Source organism: Sarcophilus harrisii, chromosome 2, assembly GCF_902635505.1.
Source record: "Sarcophilus harrisii chromosome 2, mSarHar1.11, whole genome shotgun sequence".
Taxonomy (NCBI): domain Eukaryota; kingdom Metazoa; phylum Chordata; class Mammalia; order Dasyuromorphia; family Dasyuridae; genus Sarcophilus; species Sarcophilus harrisii.
In genome coordinates this window covers 198,513,652-198,533,587 of record NC_045427.1, presented here as the reverse complement: position 1 = coordinate 198,533,587, position 19,936 = coordinate 198,513,652, and the positions used below count along the sequence as shown (strand labels likewise).

Below are 19,936 nucleotides of genomic sequence, written 5' to 3'. Positions count from 1 at the left end.
GATTCAGACTCTTTTTTGCTATAAGCCATATTTCATTCTTGCCACAGTGGTCTGAATTAGTTTTGACTAAGGCTTCTGATTAAATCACAAGAAGACAAATTATTATTGCTGCTGTTGTTACAAACTGTTTCAAAGAGAAAAGGGGATTCTAAGATTATTGATTTGGAGCTGACCTCAGAGGTCATTTGGTCCAATTCCCTCATTTTACAGATGAGGATACCATGAACCAAAGAGTTGGAAAAGTTTATTCACACAGGAAGGAAGTAGCAGGACCAAAATTTGGACACAAGCCCACTGTCTCCAAGTCCAGCATTTTTCCCAAAAAGTATAAATCTAAACCAAACTGTGTAACCAATAAATAGACAGTTTTATTCTTGGCAGAAAAAGAAATTACTTAATTACTCTTAAGTTATTATTTCTATTTATTGGTTTTCAAATGTATTTACACTAATTACTTTCCTGAACTATAATAAACAGAATAAACATCATTATTTTGCTATATCTACCATATTTTTATTTAATTTTATAAGTTAACTTGGACTAATTCTATGTTACAAAGAAAACTCTGGAACAACTATATAAATTTCAGCATCATATTTTTAAAGTTCAATTTTTTTTTTTTTTTTTTGCTGAGGCAATTGGAGTTAAGTAACTTGCCCAGAATCACACAACTAGGAAATATTAAGTGTCTGAGACTGGATTTGAACTCAGGTCCTCCTGACTTCAAGGCCAGTGCTCTATCTACTGTGCCATCTAGCTACTCCTAAAGTTCAATTCTTTTTAGTAAAAATTAAACTTTTAGAAGCCAAATATAGGTCCATATTTTCTATATTATATACTAATCTCACCGGTTTCCCTTCTTCCCCCCTCTCCCCTACTATGGCGCCTTCACCATGATCACCACTTTATTTAATTCACTCATCTTTGCAACTCTCACCCTGGAGTCAAGCTTTCTTAATCTTTAAATGTATGAACACAAATTCACATAGCATATTATATCTGGCTGGCCCTGATCCAAACCTTCCAGACTAGTGTTTCTCAAAGTGTGGTCCAGGGTCCCTTGAGGATCCCTAAGACTCTTCCCAGGGGTCCACAAGGTCAAAACTATTTTCATAAAACTTAAGATGTTTTAACTTCTAATATATTAAAGACTAAAATAATATCAGCCACATAAATAAAAGTTCTTAGGGTGGTCCTCAATTATTTTTAAGAGTATAAAGAAATCCTGAGACCAAAAAGTTTGAGAACCTCTACTCTAAAACATGTTTCATAACCTTTCTAGCAGTAACCAATCAGTATTACTATTATTTCTGGAAGAGATAAATCAGACGATTGCCTTATGGCTTTCTACTCACCATTTCTGTGGTCAACAAATTGTACCTCCTTAGCTGCCAGTCCTCTATCAATGTCATTTCCCCTTTTGAAAATGTAAATATTTTGAGGGAAGTCCAGTTTTTATATTTCTAATCTCCCATCATTTAATAAAATAGTAAAGGCTTAATAAATGTTTTTTATTCACTTATTTGTTTGATAATGAGACTGTTCTGTTCTCTCCCATCATTCTCCCTGGCTGCAATATTATAGTTTCATGTTCCTAGCTTTCAATGACTTTTCTTAGAAAAGAAGGAAAAAAGGAAGGATGGAAGGGAAAAAAATCAATCTTTAGAAACACATAATATATAAAACACTTACATAACAAAAACATAAAGAAGCAATCATTCTAAAGAAAAAGAAGAAGAAAAAAGCAATCATTCTGAAACTAAGTAACACAAAAAATGAAAAAATTTCTGAGTGTATCTAAATATTACAGAACATAAAAAAATAAAATCATTCAGCTAGGTATACAATATGCCGAAGTACTATCGAACTACATCACTATAGCATTTTTCAGAAGCTTTTTCATATAGATTAGTTCATTTAATTCTCATAATAGCCTTGTAAGGTAGTGAGTATAAGAAGCATTTTACAGATGACAGAATTCATTTTCAGAGAGGTTGAAAAAGTCTTGTCTAAGATCAAACAGCATGGCCACTACAACCCAGGATGAAGCTCAGAACTTCCTGATTTCATCTTTCCAATCTTTTTCTCTGTCTAGGTTTCCAAGGCTCAACAAATGGTGAAACTTCTTTAGAAACAAAACAAAACAAAAAATCACAACCACAACTGACTTCTTCAAAAAGGAAGTTTCATTTCCAGAAGATTCATTAATCAAGGTATTCCTTAATGGTGAAGCCTAATGGGTAAAATTAACAAGACAGGGAAAATTTCCTAAGGGAATTTTGGAAACCATCAGCAAAGATATTTCATGTTGTACTAAAAAGAGCAGTTGGAAAATACTACATAGTAAAGAATGCTGCAGTGGTGGGGAAAACAAGATGATTTAAGTGACCATAGTCATCTCTAGCATTTTTTTTTTTGAAAGAGGCAATAATGATTTACCCCTGGTATCACAATCTCAGAAATCAAAGATGAGCTATGTCTGATGCAAGAAGAGAGAAGAAGGAATGGAAGGAAGGCTTCCCTCTGATGTTATAACTACTTCAACACAATGAGCTAATTCAGAAAAGCTGCTAAAAGGCAAGGGGGGGAAGGGAGTTGTGTGTAGGAACTCGTAGAAAAGAGCTGTGCTCACAAGATTGATGGGCTGAAAGACAAGGAGCACCAAGAGTCTAGTAACTCAAAATTATCAGAGTAACTAGAAAATATAGCTGAGATCATACTGCAAATATGCCAAGCCCCCCTCCCCTTCAAGTCCCCTTACCCACTTTTAAAACTTACTTGAGCTGTCTTTTGATTTAATACAATCAGCTGCTATCAGAAACCTAATATTAATGATTTACTGAAAGAGTGAAAAAAGAACAAGCCATGTGTTATTCACAGACCCAGAGGAAGCATTTCAGGATTTCAAAGAGATAGGAAAAAAATATTTCCTTCCCTTTAAGCCACTGCAGACTAACCCAAGGGAAATGAAATAAGTAGATATGGCACAAAGGGCCCCTGCTCCAGCATCTACTCCCTCTTCATCATTACTGGAACTTAATAATGTGGTGTACCAAATCCAGTTTAACTCAAGGGCTGATGTTTAGAGATCTCTTACCCCAGAATCCACAATATATGAAGGCTGTACCTAATCTACTGTACACTATACCATCTGAAAAAAGAATGGCTCAGTTTCCATGACAACAGGAATGCTGTTGTCATTCAAGGGCCTATCCTGTACTCATTCTTTACAACTAGTGAACCTGGATATATGGGGCAAATGAGTCCAAGATGATTCCTAAGCTGAAAACCAGTATAGTATCCTCAAAAGAAAGAAGTTTGGAAGACAGCTGGATTACGGAAAGATAATGAGTTCTACCTGGAGCATGATGAATTTGAGACTATGGGAAATCCAATTCAAATAGCCCAATAGTTAGTTATTGATTATAACATCATAGAATCCTAATTCTAGAACTGAAAGAAACCACAGAAGTCATACAGTCTAATCCCTCTCATTTTACATATAACAGAACTAGGGTCTATGGAATTAATGTGATTTTTTTTCCAAGGTCACACAGATACTAAGTTCCATAAGAAAAATATGAATCCAGGTCTTCTAAATTCACAGCATACTTCTTCATGTAGGACTAGAGCTTGGGCACTTAAAGCTCTGGAGATAGAAAGATAGATGGATTGGATGTATACAACATACAAATGCATATATAAATATATGAATGTGCATATCTACTTTAATGATGATAAATTAAACACATAGGAGCTGGTGAGGTCAGTAAGATAATGTAGAAAGAAAAGAGAAGGCTGTGACTAATTCTTGGATATAAACCACAAATGAGAAAGTACAACATGGATGACGATCCAGCAAAGGAGACTGGAAAGATGTCAGAAAGTTAAAAGGAGAATCAAGAGAGAGCAATATCATGAAAAGCCAAAGTTATTCATAGAGGAGTTGGTAGACAAAAAGGGATGTATCTTCTTCATCAGAAACCATCAAAGGAGAAAAAAGGAGACAGTGTTAAGGAATTATAAGATAAAGAGGAGGAAAAAAGATAGATTTATGGCAAATGGTCTCAATAGTCTGAGTCACCTATTAAGTGAGTTCCTCAGTTATAGTATGTGAGATAAAGGATCAATTAGGCATCAAAGAACTGAAAAACAGCTAAACAAAGTGTGGAACTTGAACATTACTGTTCTATGAGAACAATGATCATGATAAAGAAAACCAAAGAAAGTCTGAGGGGAACCGATGTCAAGTGAAGTAAACAGACCAAAGCAAACAATATACGCAATGACTAGAACAACTTAAATTAAAAGAATAATGAACCAAAACAATAAAAAAAAAAAAAACACAACACTACAAAATTACCAAGAACAAGCTTGACTTCAGAAAAGATATAGGAGAATAAATCTTCCCACTCCTTTGCAGAGATGATGTATACACAGGAATAGAACATATTGTCAGATTTTTTTTTTTTTGATGTACTAATTATCACAATTTTTTATTTTTTGTCTTTTTGCTTTAAAAAATACTTTGTTCTAAGAGACAGATCTTTGGAAGGGGGAAGAATGAGAGACACAAGGGAAAGAAAAATATATTTTTTAAAGAAACAATTATGGAGGCCTAGAAGGATTGTCTTGATAAAATCAGGATCCAGTTGAGGCTAAATAACAAATTTGTCATCAACTCAGTCAGCAGGGTTGCAGGACTTTCTCCAATTTCATTCCGTAGCACATGAAATGAAATGGCAATTAGTATTCCAAGTAAGCAAAAAACAAACCAGCAATCCCGCTAACAAATGAGCACCCAGGTACCAGGTCTTTTTCTGCTCCAAATGCATCCCACATGATCTTCAGGCCAGGTTTGATGGAAAAGAGAGCATATGGTCTGCATACAAGTAACTTCTGAGTGGGTCTCATCACTCACCATTGTGGTAAGGAATCAGACTCACACATGTGAGCTCATTCAGAAGCCAGGGTAACCAATAACCAAATATTTGTATATTTGTCAATCTAGGTACTTGAATTGATCTTCCTTCTGTTTTCATATCCTCTCCCTGTTATTTGAAAAAGAATAAGCATAGGCAAACTTCCTTTGCTTCATCCCAGGACCTTAGAGGATGAGGGGTTCTGTTTAACTGATATCTCTTCTATAACTAAAAAACTCCTTTTCCTTCCTCTCCTTATTCCTATGACTCAGAATCACTGTAGGCCATGATTTAAAAAAAAAAAAAAAAAAAAAAAAGCCCGTTACTCTTCCCTGCTCTTTTATTTACATCTTGTTCAGTCCTGCTCCAGTATAGCACCAACCCCCTTCTTTCCTTCTCTCTAAAATCCTCCATTCTACCATTGCAAACTCCTTTTCAAACTGGACTCCCTCCTGTAACATTCTCTCCTCCTTATTTTTACAGAAACCTGGTTTCTTCCGGAAAACATTGTCTCCCTGGCCATCCTCTCCAGTATTATATAATCCTTCTCTTGTAACCCTAATACACTAGGTGCACAATGCATGATATTCACTGTCACTTATAAACCCTCCCTTTGCTGCCATCAATACTGCTTAAATGAAATCTTTTTGTTTGCCTTGACTTTAATATTCAACACTTTCCATCCCAGTTTACCTAACCATACTTCTGTACAACTTCTTTACAAGTCTTTTTAAAATCTGAGTTAGTGGGTGAGTGATCAATTGACAATTCCTCCTCCTTTTCTTTCGCTGAGAGGTTTTTCTTAAGTACTTCATAAGTTCATTCTGTTGAGTTTCCTATATGTCTTGGGTAGATTTACAATGCAGAACTTAAGGCCATGAAATGCTAACCTATCCTTGAACTCGATGAAATATGCTTCCTGACATGAAAGTAGGATCTCCCTCCCAGTGTTTACAAATACCCTGGGGCATTTCTACCTTGTAAGCAAGAATCAGATCAGATTTATCTATGAGAGAGATGGAGAGGAAGAACTCAGAAGTGAAGAGTTCCTATCTCTAAGGGACCAAGGCCAGCATAGGGCTTGTCACTAGGAAAGCACAAGTAGTAAGAGCTATCTTCTTTGAAGGAAGGTAGCAGGACCAGGCTTGGGTAGAGACATGTGCATAAGCCTATGGGGAAGTTGTTGCTAATGGTAGACCAGTGACCCTGAAGCCCTGTGTGTAGCACTACAGCCAGATTATAGGTCACATTTAGAAAAGTTTCAGTAAATTTAATAAAATACTCATAGTTAACATCAGTAGGCATACTATCACTAGAAATAAGACCATAATACTATATGAAATTTTATTCCAGTGCAGAGCAGGGGGAAAACAGACATCTATTTTTAAGAGACTCTATTGGAGGAGAGAGGAAAGGGGCTCATATTCAGTGAAATTGAATATCTATATGTTAAGTAATACAAATAATTTAAATTTACTGCCTTGCCCTTGAATTTAATATTCAAAAATAAAAGACTAAAATTTTTATTAAACAACTGATATTTTTCAGAAATAAAACTCAAAAGGTTATATAAGTATGTATATATACATACATATAAACTTGCAAGCACACACACATGCATATATAGATACACATGCACATATATGTGTGTGTAGTATGTGTGTGTATATATATATATATATTACATTAAAAATCAACCCTGGACCAAACTACTCTGTGAGCAAACTTAAAATAGCAGAATGGAAAAAAGTCAAAGAGTAATAAAACTGTGGGAGTGATAAGTTCATTGCTAAGATAGAAGGAAATATGATTTGTTGACTTTGGAAGTAATGTTCTTGTTTGTTTCAAGTACTTACTTTTGTTTTAATCTGATATAAGCAGTAGATAAATTGTTCCAGGCCTCAGCATTCTATAATGATAAAAAGAAAATATAATTAATAAAATCAAATATTTCAAATTTGGAGGGAAAAAATCATTATCTAAAATATGGCATTTTTAATATCTTTTTATATTTCTCATTCAAGGTAATAACAAGAAAATAAACTTAATTTTTATAATGATACATTTTAAGTTGCATTCTTCAAAATGCCATAAGTATAATTAATTTTAAAAAGCACTATTATGTCTTATACACAGTAGGAAATTAATAAGTGATTGTTGCATTAGACTGAGCTACTTAAGATTTATTTTCCATAGGAAACTGAGGGGATACTGTTATTATGCCTTAACACGGTATTTTTGAGAGGGCCAATAATGAGGTTTTTTTAAATTTTTCATCAAAGAAGAATTTCAGTAACTGACTTAAACTTTATTTTAGTGCAATGGATAGATAAAATGGAGATTTCAAATTAACAAGTTATTATTTCAGTTGATCCTCACAACATACCTAGTGATATACTATAATTTTATATATAAATATATATATTATTCTCTCTCTCTACACACACACACACACACACACACACACACACACACACACACTATAATTACTCAGAATTTTTTCCTTGGTAAAATAGCAAGGCAGTTTGCTTAATCCCTAGATTTCAGGGTAACTCTGATTGGTTGTACTATACTTCTTTCTATCCCTGTCTCCCTTAGGAGGAGATTTCCTCCTGCTATCACAACTCTCTGTTGAATTGTTACACAGCCTAAATGAGTGAATAGAGAAAATCATTTGTAGTTGTGACAGAAAGAAAATCAATAAAATCAAACATACATCAGGCTCCAATGTCACACAGCGCTGAAAGGCCTTTGCTGAACCTCCCCAGTCCTCCAGTGCTATATAAGCACAGCCTAGGGAAAACCATACTCCCAACTGAAAAGAAAAAAAAAAAAAATCAAAGTTACTCTAGCATAAGAACAAAATTAAACATTTCAGGGGACAATACTGAACAATATTTATAAAACCATAAACAAGTCTTACTCCAAATGTTGATTTAAGTAGATGATGTAGAAATACTAGCTTGTCTTAATTTTTACTTTGCAATTTGGTGTCTCTGAAACATAATAAGGTCAATATCTGAACAGTGGAAAGAACACTAACTTCGGATTCAAACAGGTTAAAATCTTACATGACTGAGAGGGCAAGACTTTCTTCTGGACTTCAGTTTTCTCCTCTGAAAAACTGAGGCTCCTAAACAGCTTCTAGAGCTATGACTCTATGAAATGAGTTTTATATGTCTTTTACTATTTTCATAGCAGAAAAAGACTGAAAGAGACCCAAAGATGCCCAAATACACAAATGTCAATATTTTAAAACCAAATTTTTTTTTAAAAAATTTCTAGTCAATTTATTATTCTCAGTAGTACAATTATATACACCTACTCTGAAGAACTTATAATGAAGAATCCTTTCCATACCCAAAGATGAAACTAATCAAGTCTGAATACAGATTGAAGCATTCTCTATTGCTCTATTTTTAACTTAATTTTTCTTTTTTTCTTTTTTTCCCCTGAGGCAATTGGGGTTAAGTAATTTGCACAAGGTCACACAGCTAGGAAGTGTAAAGTGTCCAAGTTTAGATTTGAACTCAGGTCCTCCTGACTTCAGGTCTGGTGCTCTATCTATTGTGCCACCTAACTACTAACGTAATTTTTCTTGATATTTTTATTTTCATTAGGGTGGGAAATCAATATTTCTTTCACAACTTGACTTTTATGGAAATGTTTTGCATTAACTTCATATGTGGTTTCTTAATTGTGGATGGGGATAAGGGAGAGAGCCTAGAATTCAAAAATCTTCAAAACAAATATAAAGAAAATTATTTTGAATGTACCTAGGGAAAAAATTAAATAAATAAATTTTTGCAAAATTCCTAGCCAAAGTATCAAACTTTTTTAGTATTTTAAAATTACCACAAGGCATTGGAGAATCAAGTCAAATCATTTTAAATTTACAGATAAGGAAACTGAGGCTGAAAAAAGTAAGACTTTCCTAAGAATACTCCTTGAGTCAGCAGCAGAGCTGAAAGTAATTCTTTTATCTTTGTCTTTTCTTCTTTTTCCTTTTCTTTTTCCCATTTTTCATCTTCCCCTTTTCTTTTTCCTTTCTATAGTATTTTTTAATTCTTTAAAACACGTTATGAATTGATCTTGCTTATGTAATAAAACTTGTTATCCTTTCATTAAGACATACCAATCTCTCTTGAAACCACCATTAACGTTACTATGTAGAAAGCCAAATGTACAAGAAATAAAACGTCAACTCATTTTAAGCAGTCTTCATTAGTCCAGTATAGATATTTACAAATATTTCCACTAATCTTTCCTATAACAAATCAAGTCAGCATGTCTATAAATAAATATATATGAATGCATACAAACATATGTATGTATAAGAATAGTCAATTCAAAAAAGCACTATTATAATGAGTGTGGCACATAGCAAGGGACTAATAAATGACTGTTGGACTGGACTGATCTATTTAGGATTTATTTTCCATACAAAGAGGAGAGGGAAGTTAGTAATGCAGTACTTTGAAGGAACAGTCACTTCTTAAAAAAGAAAAAGTGTCAATATATTCAAAAGTGTATCCTGAAGCTGAATAGGAAGTAGTTCTACAGTTTAACCAAGAAATAAACTATGCCAGGGACATTCTGTCATTTGCCAAAGAAAGACTTAACTTAAGGATGAGCTCTTACATGAAGCCTCTCCTGATCTTCCCAATTGTTACTGCCCTCCCACAAATACTCCCATATTACTTTGTATGTGTATTGTCTTTAATTTTCTAAACATGTTGTTTCTCCAAAACAAAAAGCAAGCTCAAGAGAAGGCATTTTCTTTTTGCCTATTTCATCTCTGCTTACCTAGCATAGTAATATGCACCTAGAAAGCATTTAACAAATGCTGAACGAATGAAGGGGCTCAAGCTGGGAATTATACCCATATTCTAATATAGATAGCTCTTACAAAAAATTATAAAAGCACCCTTTCTTAAAAAAAAGATGAAGAAAACCAAATATATTAAAACTTTCACATGAAATATTTTAAGGCTTTCAAGTTAATATAAATAAAGGAGATACACTATTCCCTTGACTTATTATAAATAGAAACATTTTCTACTGGAGGGAAAATATCTCCCATTTGGGAGCAACATTTAGCTGAGAGATAAGGAAAGGTAGTGACCAATGCCATGTACTGGTACGTCCTGGCAGATACACCTGTTGCACTCTATTTGCATTTTAACTTTGGACTCTAATTGTGGAATGGAAGGGTTCATTCTTTGTTCAAGAAATTTCAGGCAGACCTTCTTCTAGTACCAAAATAAAAATGACAGGAATTATCCTCAAGGGACTCAAATCCACCAAGTGCTCTATTTGCTATTTTGGTGGCAGCAAAGGACAAAGTATTCCCACAATAACATGGGCACGTAGTGGTATAACACACCAGTGAATGTAAGCTCATACTATAAATAAAAGTGATCTGTTTCAGGTTCAATTAAAAAAAGACCTAACAATAGTCATAAATGACTAAAATTTTTCCCCTGTCTTATGACTTCTGCTATCTTTTTTTTTTCCTTTTCACTTGAGGGATAGGTTCAACTTGGTCCAGGATAACAAATTTTATTACATAGGCAATATCAGCCCCTATAACTAGTGCTTTATGAAATCCAAAAGTAATATAGAAAGGAAAAGGGAAGATGAAAAATGAGGAAGAGAAAAGAATTAGGCAAATAACCTAATACGCACACACACACACACACACACACACACACACACACACACACATTTTAAACTACTATTATTGCCATGATGATCTTGAGAATTTTGGTCTATGTGCTATGACTATTTAGGTTACCTTCATTTATGGATAAAGTAAAACTATTGACAGTAAAAAGGCTATGGAAATGATACATAGATTATACTCTATGTCAGAGATTCTATGAAATCATATGACAGATCTTTTATAACACTTTTAACACAAAATGTCTAATATCTATTTGGAAGCTAATTATGCATGCCTAAACCACTATGTAAAAATGACAAATTCTAAAGTTTGTGAATAATCACATTCCCCCAAAATAAGTACTAAATAGGGAAAAAATGAAATAGGAAATATGAAATCAAATTCAAACAAATCCAATTATCTCACCATATGACAAAACACAGTATGTAGTACAATGTCAAATATTAAATGCAGGGAATAAGGTAATACTTTACAAGAAGGCATGAGCAGATGAAAGAAGAAAAACAGATTGGAAAAAAAATGAAAAAATGACTCCCAGATACTTCCTTGAAAAAATCAGGAAATACCAACAACACTCTTAATCACATAAATACACACATACACAATTACACATCAAAGGAATAACAAACAAAAGCCCACCAGATAGCCTATTGTTGCTCCTATATCTTAAAATGTATGGTAATAGCACTTTTAGTGCAATAAAATCAAGGAATAGACATTGATTTGACATTTAAGCAAAAATGACTTTTTTTTAAAAAAAAGTAAATTAATGATAACAATTGCTCAAAAACACAACTTAGTATCAAATTGGGTATGTGAGAAAAGGAAGAAAGTAACTTGCTTTTATTTCAGTTTTCTCATGAGATGTCTCATGTGTAAAAGAGCCCATCATATGATATTTCAATCCATCAAAAAACACAATATGCTAAGCATCAGGAATACGAAGGCAAAAAAGCAAAACATAACCATCTTCAAAGAGTTTCCATTCTAACAAGGGAGGTAATATGTACCTATAGTAGGTATGTACAAACTATATACAAATCAAATGCCAAATGATTTTGGAAGGGAAGGCAAAGGAAGAAGTTGGAGTGAGGGGGTAGGGTGTGGTACAGATCAGGAAAAGCTTTCTTCACCAGGTGGTACTTCGAGTTAAATCTTTTTGAAAAAGGGATTATGATGTAGATGGAGGTGAATAGAAAGCATTTCAGGGGTTGAGAGGATAGTGCAAAGACACAGAGATAGGAGGGGAGAAATGTGAAAGACTGGGAGTCCATGTTAGGAAGAGTTTTAAATTGTAAAACATAAATGTAAAAATTTACATTGGATCCTAGAGACAACTAGATTTTAATCTACTAGATTTTAACTGGTAGAGGAATGACTTGGTAAGACCTGATAAATTTTAAGAAAATCCCTGGCTAGGTGGAAGATGAACGGGAAGAGGGGAGTTGAGGCAAGGAAACCAATATAGAATGATATTGCAATAGTACAGGCAAAAGGTAATGAAATCCTCAACTAGAGTAGCGGTTGTGTGAACAAAAGAAGAGGACATACATGAGATATTGTGAAGATAAAAATGAAAAGACTTGGTGTTTGAATGTATATATGTGTGGATGTAAGAATGAAGAGCTGAAGAAGACAGCAAGGGTTCCAACCTGAGCAATTGAAAGTACAGTGAAGTCAATAATAGCGAAGTTCAGAGAAGGGATGGATTTGGTGGGAAAGAAGGTGCTGAGACACACTGAGTTTGAGACACATTTAGGACATCCACAAAAATGTCTAAAAGATAGTTTGTGTTATGGAATTGGAACTTAAGAGAAACATAAAGGATGTATATTCTTATAATTGATAGTTTTGATAAATCAGTGATAGTTAGAAACCTCAGTTCTATTGCATAAGAAAAAGCACAGCTAAAGTATATCCTGAGCAAACCTAGGAAATCAAGGTTTTAGAATTTTTGCTTAAAACCTCTCCTGTTTTGATAGACTGCTCAGGCAAAAATAAAAAAGGAATCAAGGGAACAATTTTACTTTATATTTAGCAAAGAGCCCCAAAAGACAGATAATCTGACCTCATCTTCCAGGCTGAGTAAAAGCAGCCAAGTTAGATGAACAAGAACTAATAAGAAGAAAGAGTGCTTATGCTACAATTTATGAAGAACTTATCTTCAGAGAAAGATAAGAAATGCAGAGCACAGCATCTGAACTGGAAAATCTGAAAAACAGAGGTCCCCTCATTTCAAAGGAACATTAGAAAATTTGAGAGTCTTGACCAGAGGTTCTTAACTTGGCAGTGCATAGATAAATTTCAGGGAATCCATAAATTTAGATTGAGGGGGAAGGGGGGATGGACGGGAAAGAATTACATCTTTTCCTTTTACTAGTCTTTGGTTCCCTTTATAATCCTATGTATTTTAGTTTCTTTATTTAAAAACATTATTCTAAGAAGGGGTTCATGACACAAAAAAGATTAAGAACCTCTAGACTATATGGAAAAGTTTTTATTAAGCCTTTAATTCCTTTGATTATTATTTTATATGTATACTATAATGGTTACAAAATTAAATTTTTAATGAAGCACACAACTTCAAGAGACATCATGATAGAGAGCAGGCCTCAGAACTAGGAAGATTTGGCTTTATGTCCTGGCTCTGACATCTTCTAGTTATGTATGCCTGGAGAAGTCAATGAACCTCCAGGCTACTCTCTAAGACTTTAAGTTTTAGAAAAACGTACTAAGCTGTATTACAGAGTTTCTTCATCTTGAAATTCACTGTGTCAATGAAATTACTCATTCCTATTTATCTATATCTATATCTATATCTATATCTATATATATGATTGTATTTTTAATGGAAGAATCTGACTAGATGCCTCTCTGGAGTGCTCTCACTTAAAATGTTCTTTGAAAGTGGGTACTGCAAGCATCTTTGTTGATTGATGATTGATTGACTGATAGAACCTGAAGTGTCACTAATTTTTAAAAGGGCACAAGTGCCCCCTAGTGACAAAATAAGCATATTGCAGGTGGAATACACCTCAGAGTAGTCTAACACAGATAAAAAAGACTGTAACTAGGACCTCACACAGAGCCTGACAATTAATATTGGTGTCCCACTTTATAAGGAGATGTTCACTAACACTGGGTGGTTTGCATTTCTTTGTAATCTCGGAAGTGAGATCTCCAAGTAAGCTCAGAAGGCACTAATATCCATTATGAACACCTGGAAGGAGATGTCTCTAAATCTATACGTCGCTCCTAGAGCATGTTGTCTTCTTCAGCGCAGGCAGGCACACCAATCTGGACAGTCCTGTGCCAGTGTCTCCCATGTCTCATAATCAATTCCAAAATTCTTCAAAGAGACCTTGAACGTGTCCTTGTAACACTTCTGACCTCCATATAAACAAACTGCTTTGTGCAAGTTCTCTGTGAAATGGCTTTTATGACAAACGTACATTTGGCAACAGAACAATATGGCCAGTCTACCCAGAATTACAAGCTTGCCCTCTTTGGCACATTGATGATGAAGGACTCCAGGACTTCATAAAGTTTTTCTTTGACCTCATCAGTGTTCATCATGGTGGAAGCAAAGGCACTGATGATGATGAAGATGTGGCACTTTCCTGCAAGTATCAACTGCATTGTCATGAACCTACCACTTACTCCTTTTAGCAGACATACAAGCTTGTTGACTAAATTAAATCTGATTGCAAAATCCACATCAGCTCCACTGTGCTCCTCATCATAATGACTCCTTCAAAAAATGTGTCTGTAGCTCACACTTCAGTAAGTTGGTCTTCATTTGCCAGCCTTATTTCATTCAAGGCTGCTATTTGGATAGAATACTTGCTAAATTGTCCCGCAAGAAGAGCTGCTTGTTTTTCAGGTCTAGTGGATTTTGCGTTGTGCATCCAGTGTGGGCACATTCCATGTACCAATGATGAGTAGAATAATCTTAGCAAAAATTTTTTTCTTTTTTTGTTTTCAGCCGCAGTGATCCCCACCTGCTCTGGTAAGCAGGCCGGTCAGGTTTGATGAAGCAGATGATTTTAGGGCATCTTCCTCAGGCCAGGAGGTGAACAATGTGATTCCTCAAAAGCTCTGCTCAGAACCCAGGGGGCTGCTGAATCTCGCTGCTGCTTCTTCAGTCCAAGTGAGAAGACAGCCCCGTGGCCTGTACCACTTGTGTGCACGGTTATGGTTATAGGCTCCACCTATTGTTTCATCATTTGTCCATCGCAGGACTCTGAGGTAGGTAAAATAGTATGGAAAATGTCTTTTGACTCATAAATAAATTGTGACAGTGAAGGAAGTGAGACAAAAGAAAGAATGCATGAAGTTGTCAGCTTCTCTTCCAGAATCATCAGATAAGGGACAAAAGTCAAGATGACTGGCAAAGCTTGGGATGCAGTGGATGACCTTAGTATCTTCAATGTCTGACCGAGCCCTAAGTGCTCCACAGCATCTGCTTCTGCCATCTGCATGACCTGTTAGGTCAAATTATTCACATCCTCCTCTTCCCAGAAGGAAGTTTTCAACATGCTTGAGATGGACATTCCCCTAACTCACTGAGGGGGGATGTATCCTCAATCTGTTTTACCCCATCTACAAACAGTTTTAACAGGGTATGGCCACTGTGCATACCGCAGTTTCTTGGGGTCACAGGTGAGATTTGGGTGGCAGATCAGCATTAAAGGTAGAAAGCAGTCCTAAAGGATATGTGCATCTCATATACCAGAGATACAAGTCTTCCCATAATACTTCATATCACCCTTAGGGACATGAAATGACTCACAAAGACCAAGAATCATTAGAAATACAGAGAGAGTAATTTATTTGTAAAGCAGCTGTCTCTCTTTTCTATCTTTTGAGTTCAACATGCAACCTTTCTTCATTTCAACAGCTGTCATCACATTTCACAAAGTTTACAAAAGATGAACAATCAGGAGCACTCATTTTACTCACTTCTCTTGATGAATCACTCAAAAAAAATACATAAACATACTCCAGGGAACAATTGCCTAGAACTTTTATTTTCGAAATGAGGAAAGAATGGGTTTTTAACATTTAGTCAAATGCAGTGAAATTAAAAAATTAAAAAATTAAATAAATAAATAAATAAATAAATAATGTGGTGAAATTTAAAATGTTACATCTTATCTTGACCTATTATATTCCATCCTAATCCAACAAGGCCAAAATATTGGCGATTTCAACAAAAGAAAAAAACAAAAACAAAAATCCAATGTCAAATCATACAATGAGATTAACATTATTTAAAAACAAGTAAACCAAAAAAAAAAAAAAAATCAAATAGTATACACACACCTTTTGAAGAGGAAGAATCCATCAACTATGAAATATTCTTTTACCTTCCTAAAGAAGCAGAAGTCTCACACCACTTAAGCATGCTCTTCTCCAAAGGATTTTTCTCTATTTTAAATGGTTTCCATATGTATTTGCTTCACTTGGCACTTGGTTTTGGTTTCCTTTTCCCTGGTCATTCATTATTAAATGTCTTTCTTTTACTTTCTTGACCTAGACATAATCAACCATTTCCTCAACCTGGAAATCCTATGCTGTCTTACACTATAGGGTTGGTTCTGCCATTATTCTATTCCAACATTTTCAGTGGCTCCCCTTTCTTTAGAGAGTAAAGCCGAAATACCTTTTCTTTGTATTCTCACCTACTTCCTACTTTTTCAGCCTTAATCTATGTTACTCCCCTTTATGGGTCTGGCTCTATCTATACTAGACGATTCTCTTTCTCCCAGATAGATTTCATTTCTCCATTGCTAAGTCTTTGCTCACACTTTTCTATGCTTGGAATGTCCTTCTAATTCTCTCCTTTAACTGCTGAATTCCTACACAAAACCCTACTCAAATGCCACTTTTTCTATGGATTGACTATTAAGAAACAATATAGCCTGATGTTAAAAGCTTTGGAATTGGAGACCAGAGATAGTAAGGCTTCAATCTAGTCCTGATACATAGCTTACCAACTATATGAGTTGGACAAATAGAGTTTTCTCTGAGGTTCTTTCCTCCTATGTGAAACAGGGATATTACCTGCATCACTTATTAGTTCATGGGACTTTATAATTTGCAACACCATACAAAACATGAACTACTACATAAAATTTTCCATGATTACTTTAATGGACAATACTTCATTAAAAAAAATTTTCTCTAAAGTAACAATTATAGAATATTACCTATTATAATTATCTGCATTTGGGTCTTAGCTATCCCCTTTCTCCTTACCCCTGACTCCCAGATTCTAAGATTCATGAGGTTAAACAACATGTGTTAACTACCCTTTGTAATCATCAGTGTAGATATTAAACTCTATAGTACCTTTTAAAAAAGAGAAAAATGAAAATGAATCGGAAGAACAATACAAAATGAACATCATAGTGTGACTGGGGAAAAAAATGAAGCCAAAAGTCAAGTGATTATGATGATCTATCATATCTCAAGAGGAAGAGATGAAGAAGCACCTTTATAATACTATTTTATTTCTTAAAAATAATTTACATCAGGGAATGGTTCAATAAGTTATGGTACATGAATGTAATGGAATATTATTGTTCTGTAAGAAATCAACAGACTGATTTAAAAAAGCCTAGGAGAGACCTACATGAACTGATGTTAAATGAAGTGAGTAGAGCCAAGAGAACACTGTACACAACAACAAGATTATAGGATGATCAATTCTGATGGAGTTGGCTCTTTTCAACATTAAAGTGATTCAGGTCAATTCCAATAGACTTGTGATGGAAAGAAACCTCTACATCCAGAGAGAGGATTATGGAGACTCAATGTGGATCACAGCATAGTATTTTCACTTTTGCTGTTAACTGATTTTTTTTTTCCCTTTCTCATTTTTCATCTGACTTTTCTTATGCAACATAATCAATGTAGAAATATGTTTAGAAGAATTGCACATGTTTAACCTATATTAAAATATCTGCTGTCTGGGAGAAGGGAGGAAGGAAGAAAATTTTGGAACACAAGGTTTTGCAAGGGTAAATGTTGAAAACTATTTTTTCATGTATTTTGAAAAATAAAAATATTATTTAAAAAATTAAAAGTACACTAATAGCAAGGCAAGTGAATAAGATGCTAGTGACAAATGTATTGACACAGGCATAAAACCTTAGAGTTAGCTTAAGAACAAGCTGAATAGTCTGTCCTTCATTTCCCTAATATACCATCATCCTTTAAATGGAAAGGTGTAGGACTTCACTGGTATACACAATCACTTGAGTGGCTGGTTTTGCTTGGCTGTGGTTTTTATTTTTTCCCCTTGTTTTCTTTGCTCATTTTTGCATGGGGTGGTAGAAATGGTTATGATGTAAAAGTACATAAAAGATATAAATAAAACTTTTTTAAAAAATGAATTATTTACCTAATTTCTATCAAAGGTACCATGTAAAACTATTCTGGGCCTGTGCCATGCATTTATAAAATAGCAAGAAGCTAAGGAGAGGATTAAGGGAAAAATAAGTAAAGAGAAAAAGCACTTACCCTTGCAAAAATCACAGGAGGAAAAGGTTTGACTTGGATATTCATCATAACAATTTGTTGTTATACATATATTTGTTGAGGTTATTGGTATAAATATAGTATGGCTCACATGTTTTTCTTGGAGAAGTAAATAAAAAAAATGATGAAAGTTTATTTAATCAGGTGTTCAAAGTTAATAAGAAACATAAATGGGATTGCTGGTTATTTAATCCTGCAACCTCATGATGAGCAAAAGCAAAAACACTACCAACCATCAACAAGCATTTATTGTTTATGATTTGTCAGGTACCATACTAAAATTTGGGGATATAAACAAAAGGTAAAAAATTCCTAACTTCAGGGGATTTGTATTCTAATGGAAGAGATAACATGTAAAAAAATAACATAAATAACATATATACAAGATATACATAGAGTAAATGTCAAGTTAGTAGGGGAGGTTCTAGAAGTTGGGACAACCAGGATATTTACAGTCAATGTGTGAACAACTGTTGGAAATGATGAAAAGGTTAAAAATTCTATGAAGAAATGAAAATTATGTCAAGATATAAATTTACACTTGGATATTTCAATGTGTCAGTATGAAGAAAACAGCAAAAACTGTGGAAAATATAGCTCAGGATTAGGAAAAGATAAATGTTTGTGTACTCTTCAAAAGCTGTACACTTATATATCATGAATACTTTCTTCCAGAAAAAGAGTCAGAAGGTCCCAGACATTACAGGCACTGGAAAACATCAGAAAATGAAATTTAGAGTATTTTAAAAGACAGAAAATGAGTAGTTACTAAGATAGAAATTGCTTCTGGCTTGGCTATCAGTAGATAGTCAACCCATGAACGAGTTTGGACAATGGTCAAAATCAACACCAAACTAGAAGAAAGAAATATGGGAAGACAGCATTCAGGCAATTATAACAACTAAAGTCTGATCTATTCAAACAAAATACCAAAGAATGGAAAACAGATAAAAGAAAAAAGTGACTTTATCATATTTTCCTACAAAAGTTTAAATCATGCAAAGGAATCAATACCATATTGGGCTAAAATATTTCAGAAATTGTACTGAACAACAAACATTTGAACTTCTTGAGGAATGACAGAATGCAAGCCTTTCCTTCTTCATTGGATCTTCCATAACTACATCAAATTCATATAAGATTCCCTGATTGACATAGAGAGATAACTTTGTCCAGCAACTCTCTGATTATTAATACTGAGGATTTTATGTTCACTAGTGTTTGTTACCAACACAAAAAATGTACTTAAGCAAAATCCAAAGTTAAAGGTAACATACAATCTCACCTTGGAGAAATCTAGTCAAGCCTTCTCATGTTACAGATGGGAAAATGAGACCCAGAGTGGCAAAGTGATTTGCTTAAGATCACACAAGTAGCACATGGCAGTGTTGAAATCCAAACCTAGATCTGGCTCAAAATGCAGGATATAACATCATACCATCTCTTGAGGTAGGAGAAAGGTATTCTGTAGTATTCTGATGCTTGTTGCTCTTATTACAATATTGCCTAAACAAGAGGCAACTGGACTAGAATATTATCGAGGTCCTTTCCAGTTCTAAAAGTACAATCTTGGAACCACTCAAAAGAGGCTGACTTAATAATCTATACAGGAACAAAAAAAGAAGATGAATTCATCCAGACTGCATCATGCAGCTGGACTAGCCACTCATCTTGGATAAGAATTTAAGTTAGAGACAATGAACTGAGTCCAGAATGAAACAGCAAGAAGAGGATAAGCCTGGATTGCATCTGAGAAACTGTGCAATGTTTTCAATGACTCCAA

General features: G+C 34.4%; 1 protein-coding gene across 4 annotated transcripts in view; it reads right to left on the bottom strand.

Moving 5' to 3' along the window:
- The window catches only part of TTC27 (tetratricopeptide repeat domain 27), a 192,881-nt gene that overhangs the window by 36,274 nt on the left and 136,671 nt on the right, over positions 1–19,936 (bottom strand). For all 4 annotated transcript variants that reach the window (XR_004231862.1, XM_023494608.2, XM_003757831.4 and 1 more), the window contains exons 14-15: positions 7,639–7,737; positions 6,779–6,831 (exon numbers count right to left, since the gene is read on the bottom strand). Coding sequence is in view for 3 of the 4 variants with exons in the window: in XM_023494608.2 (XP_023350376.1) it covers positions 6,779–6,831; positions 7,639–7,737 (152 nt within the window). In the remaining variant the exon portion in view is untranslated. The remainder of the gene's footprint in view (positions 1–6,778; positions 6,832–7,638; positions 7,738–19,936) is intronic.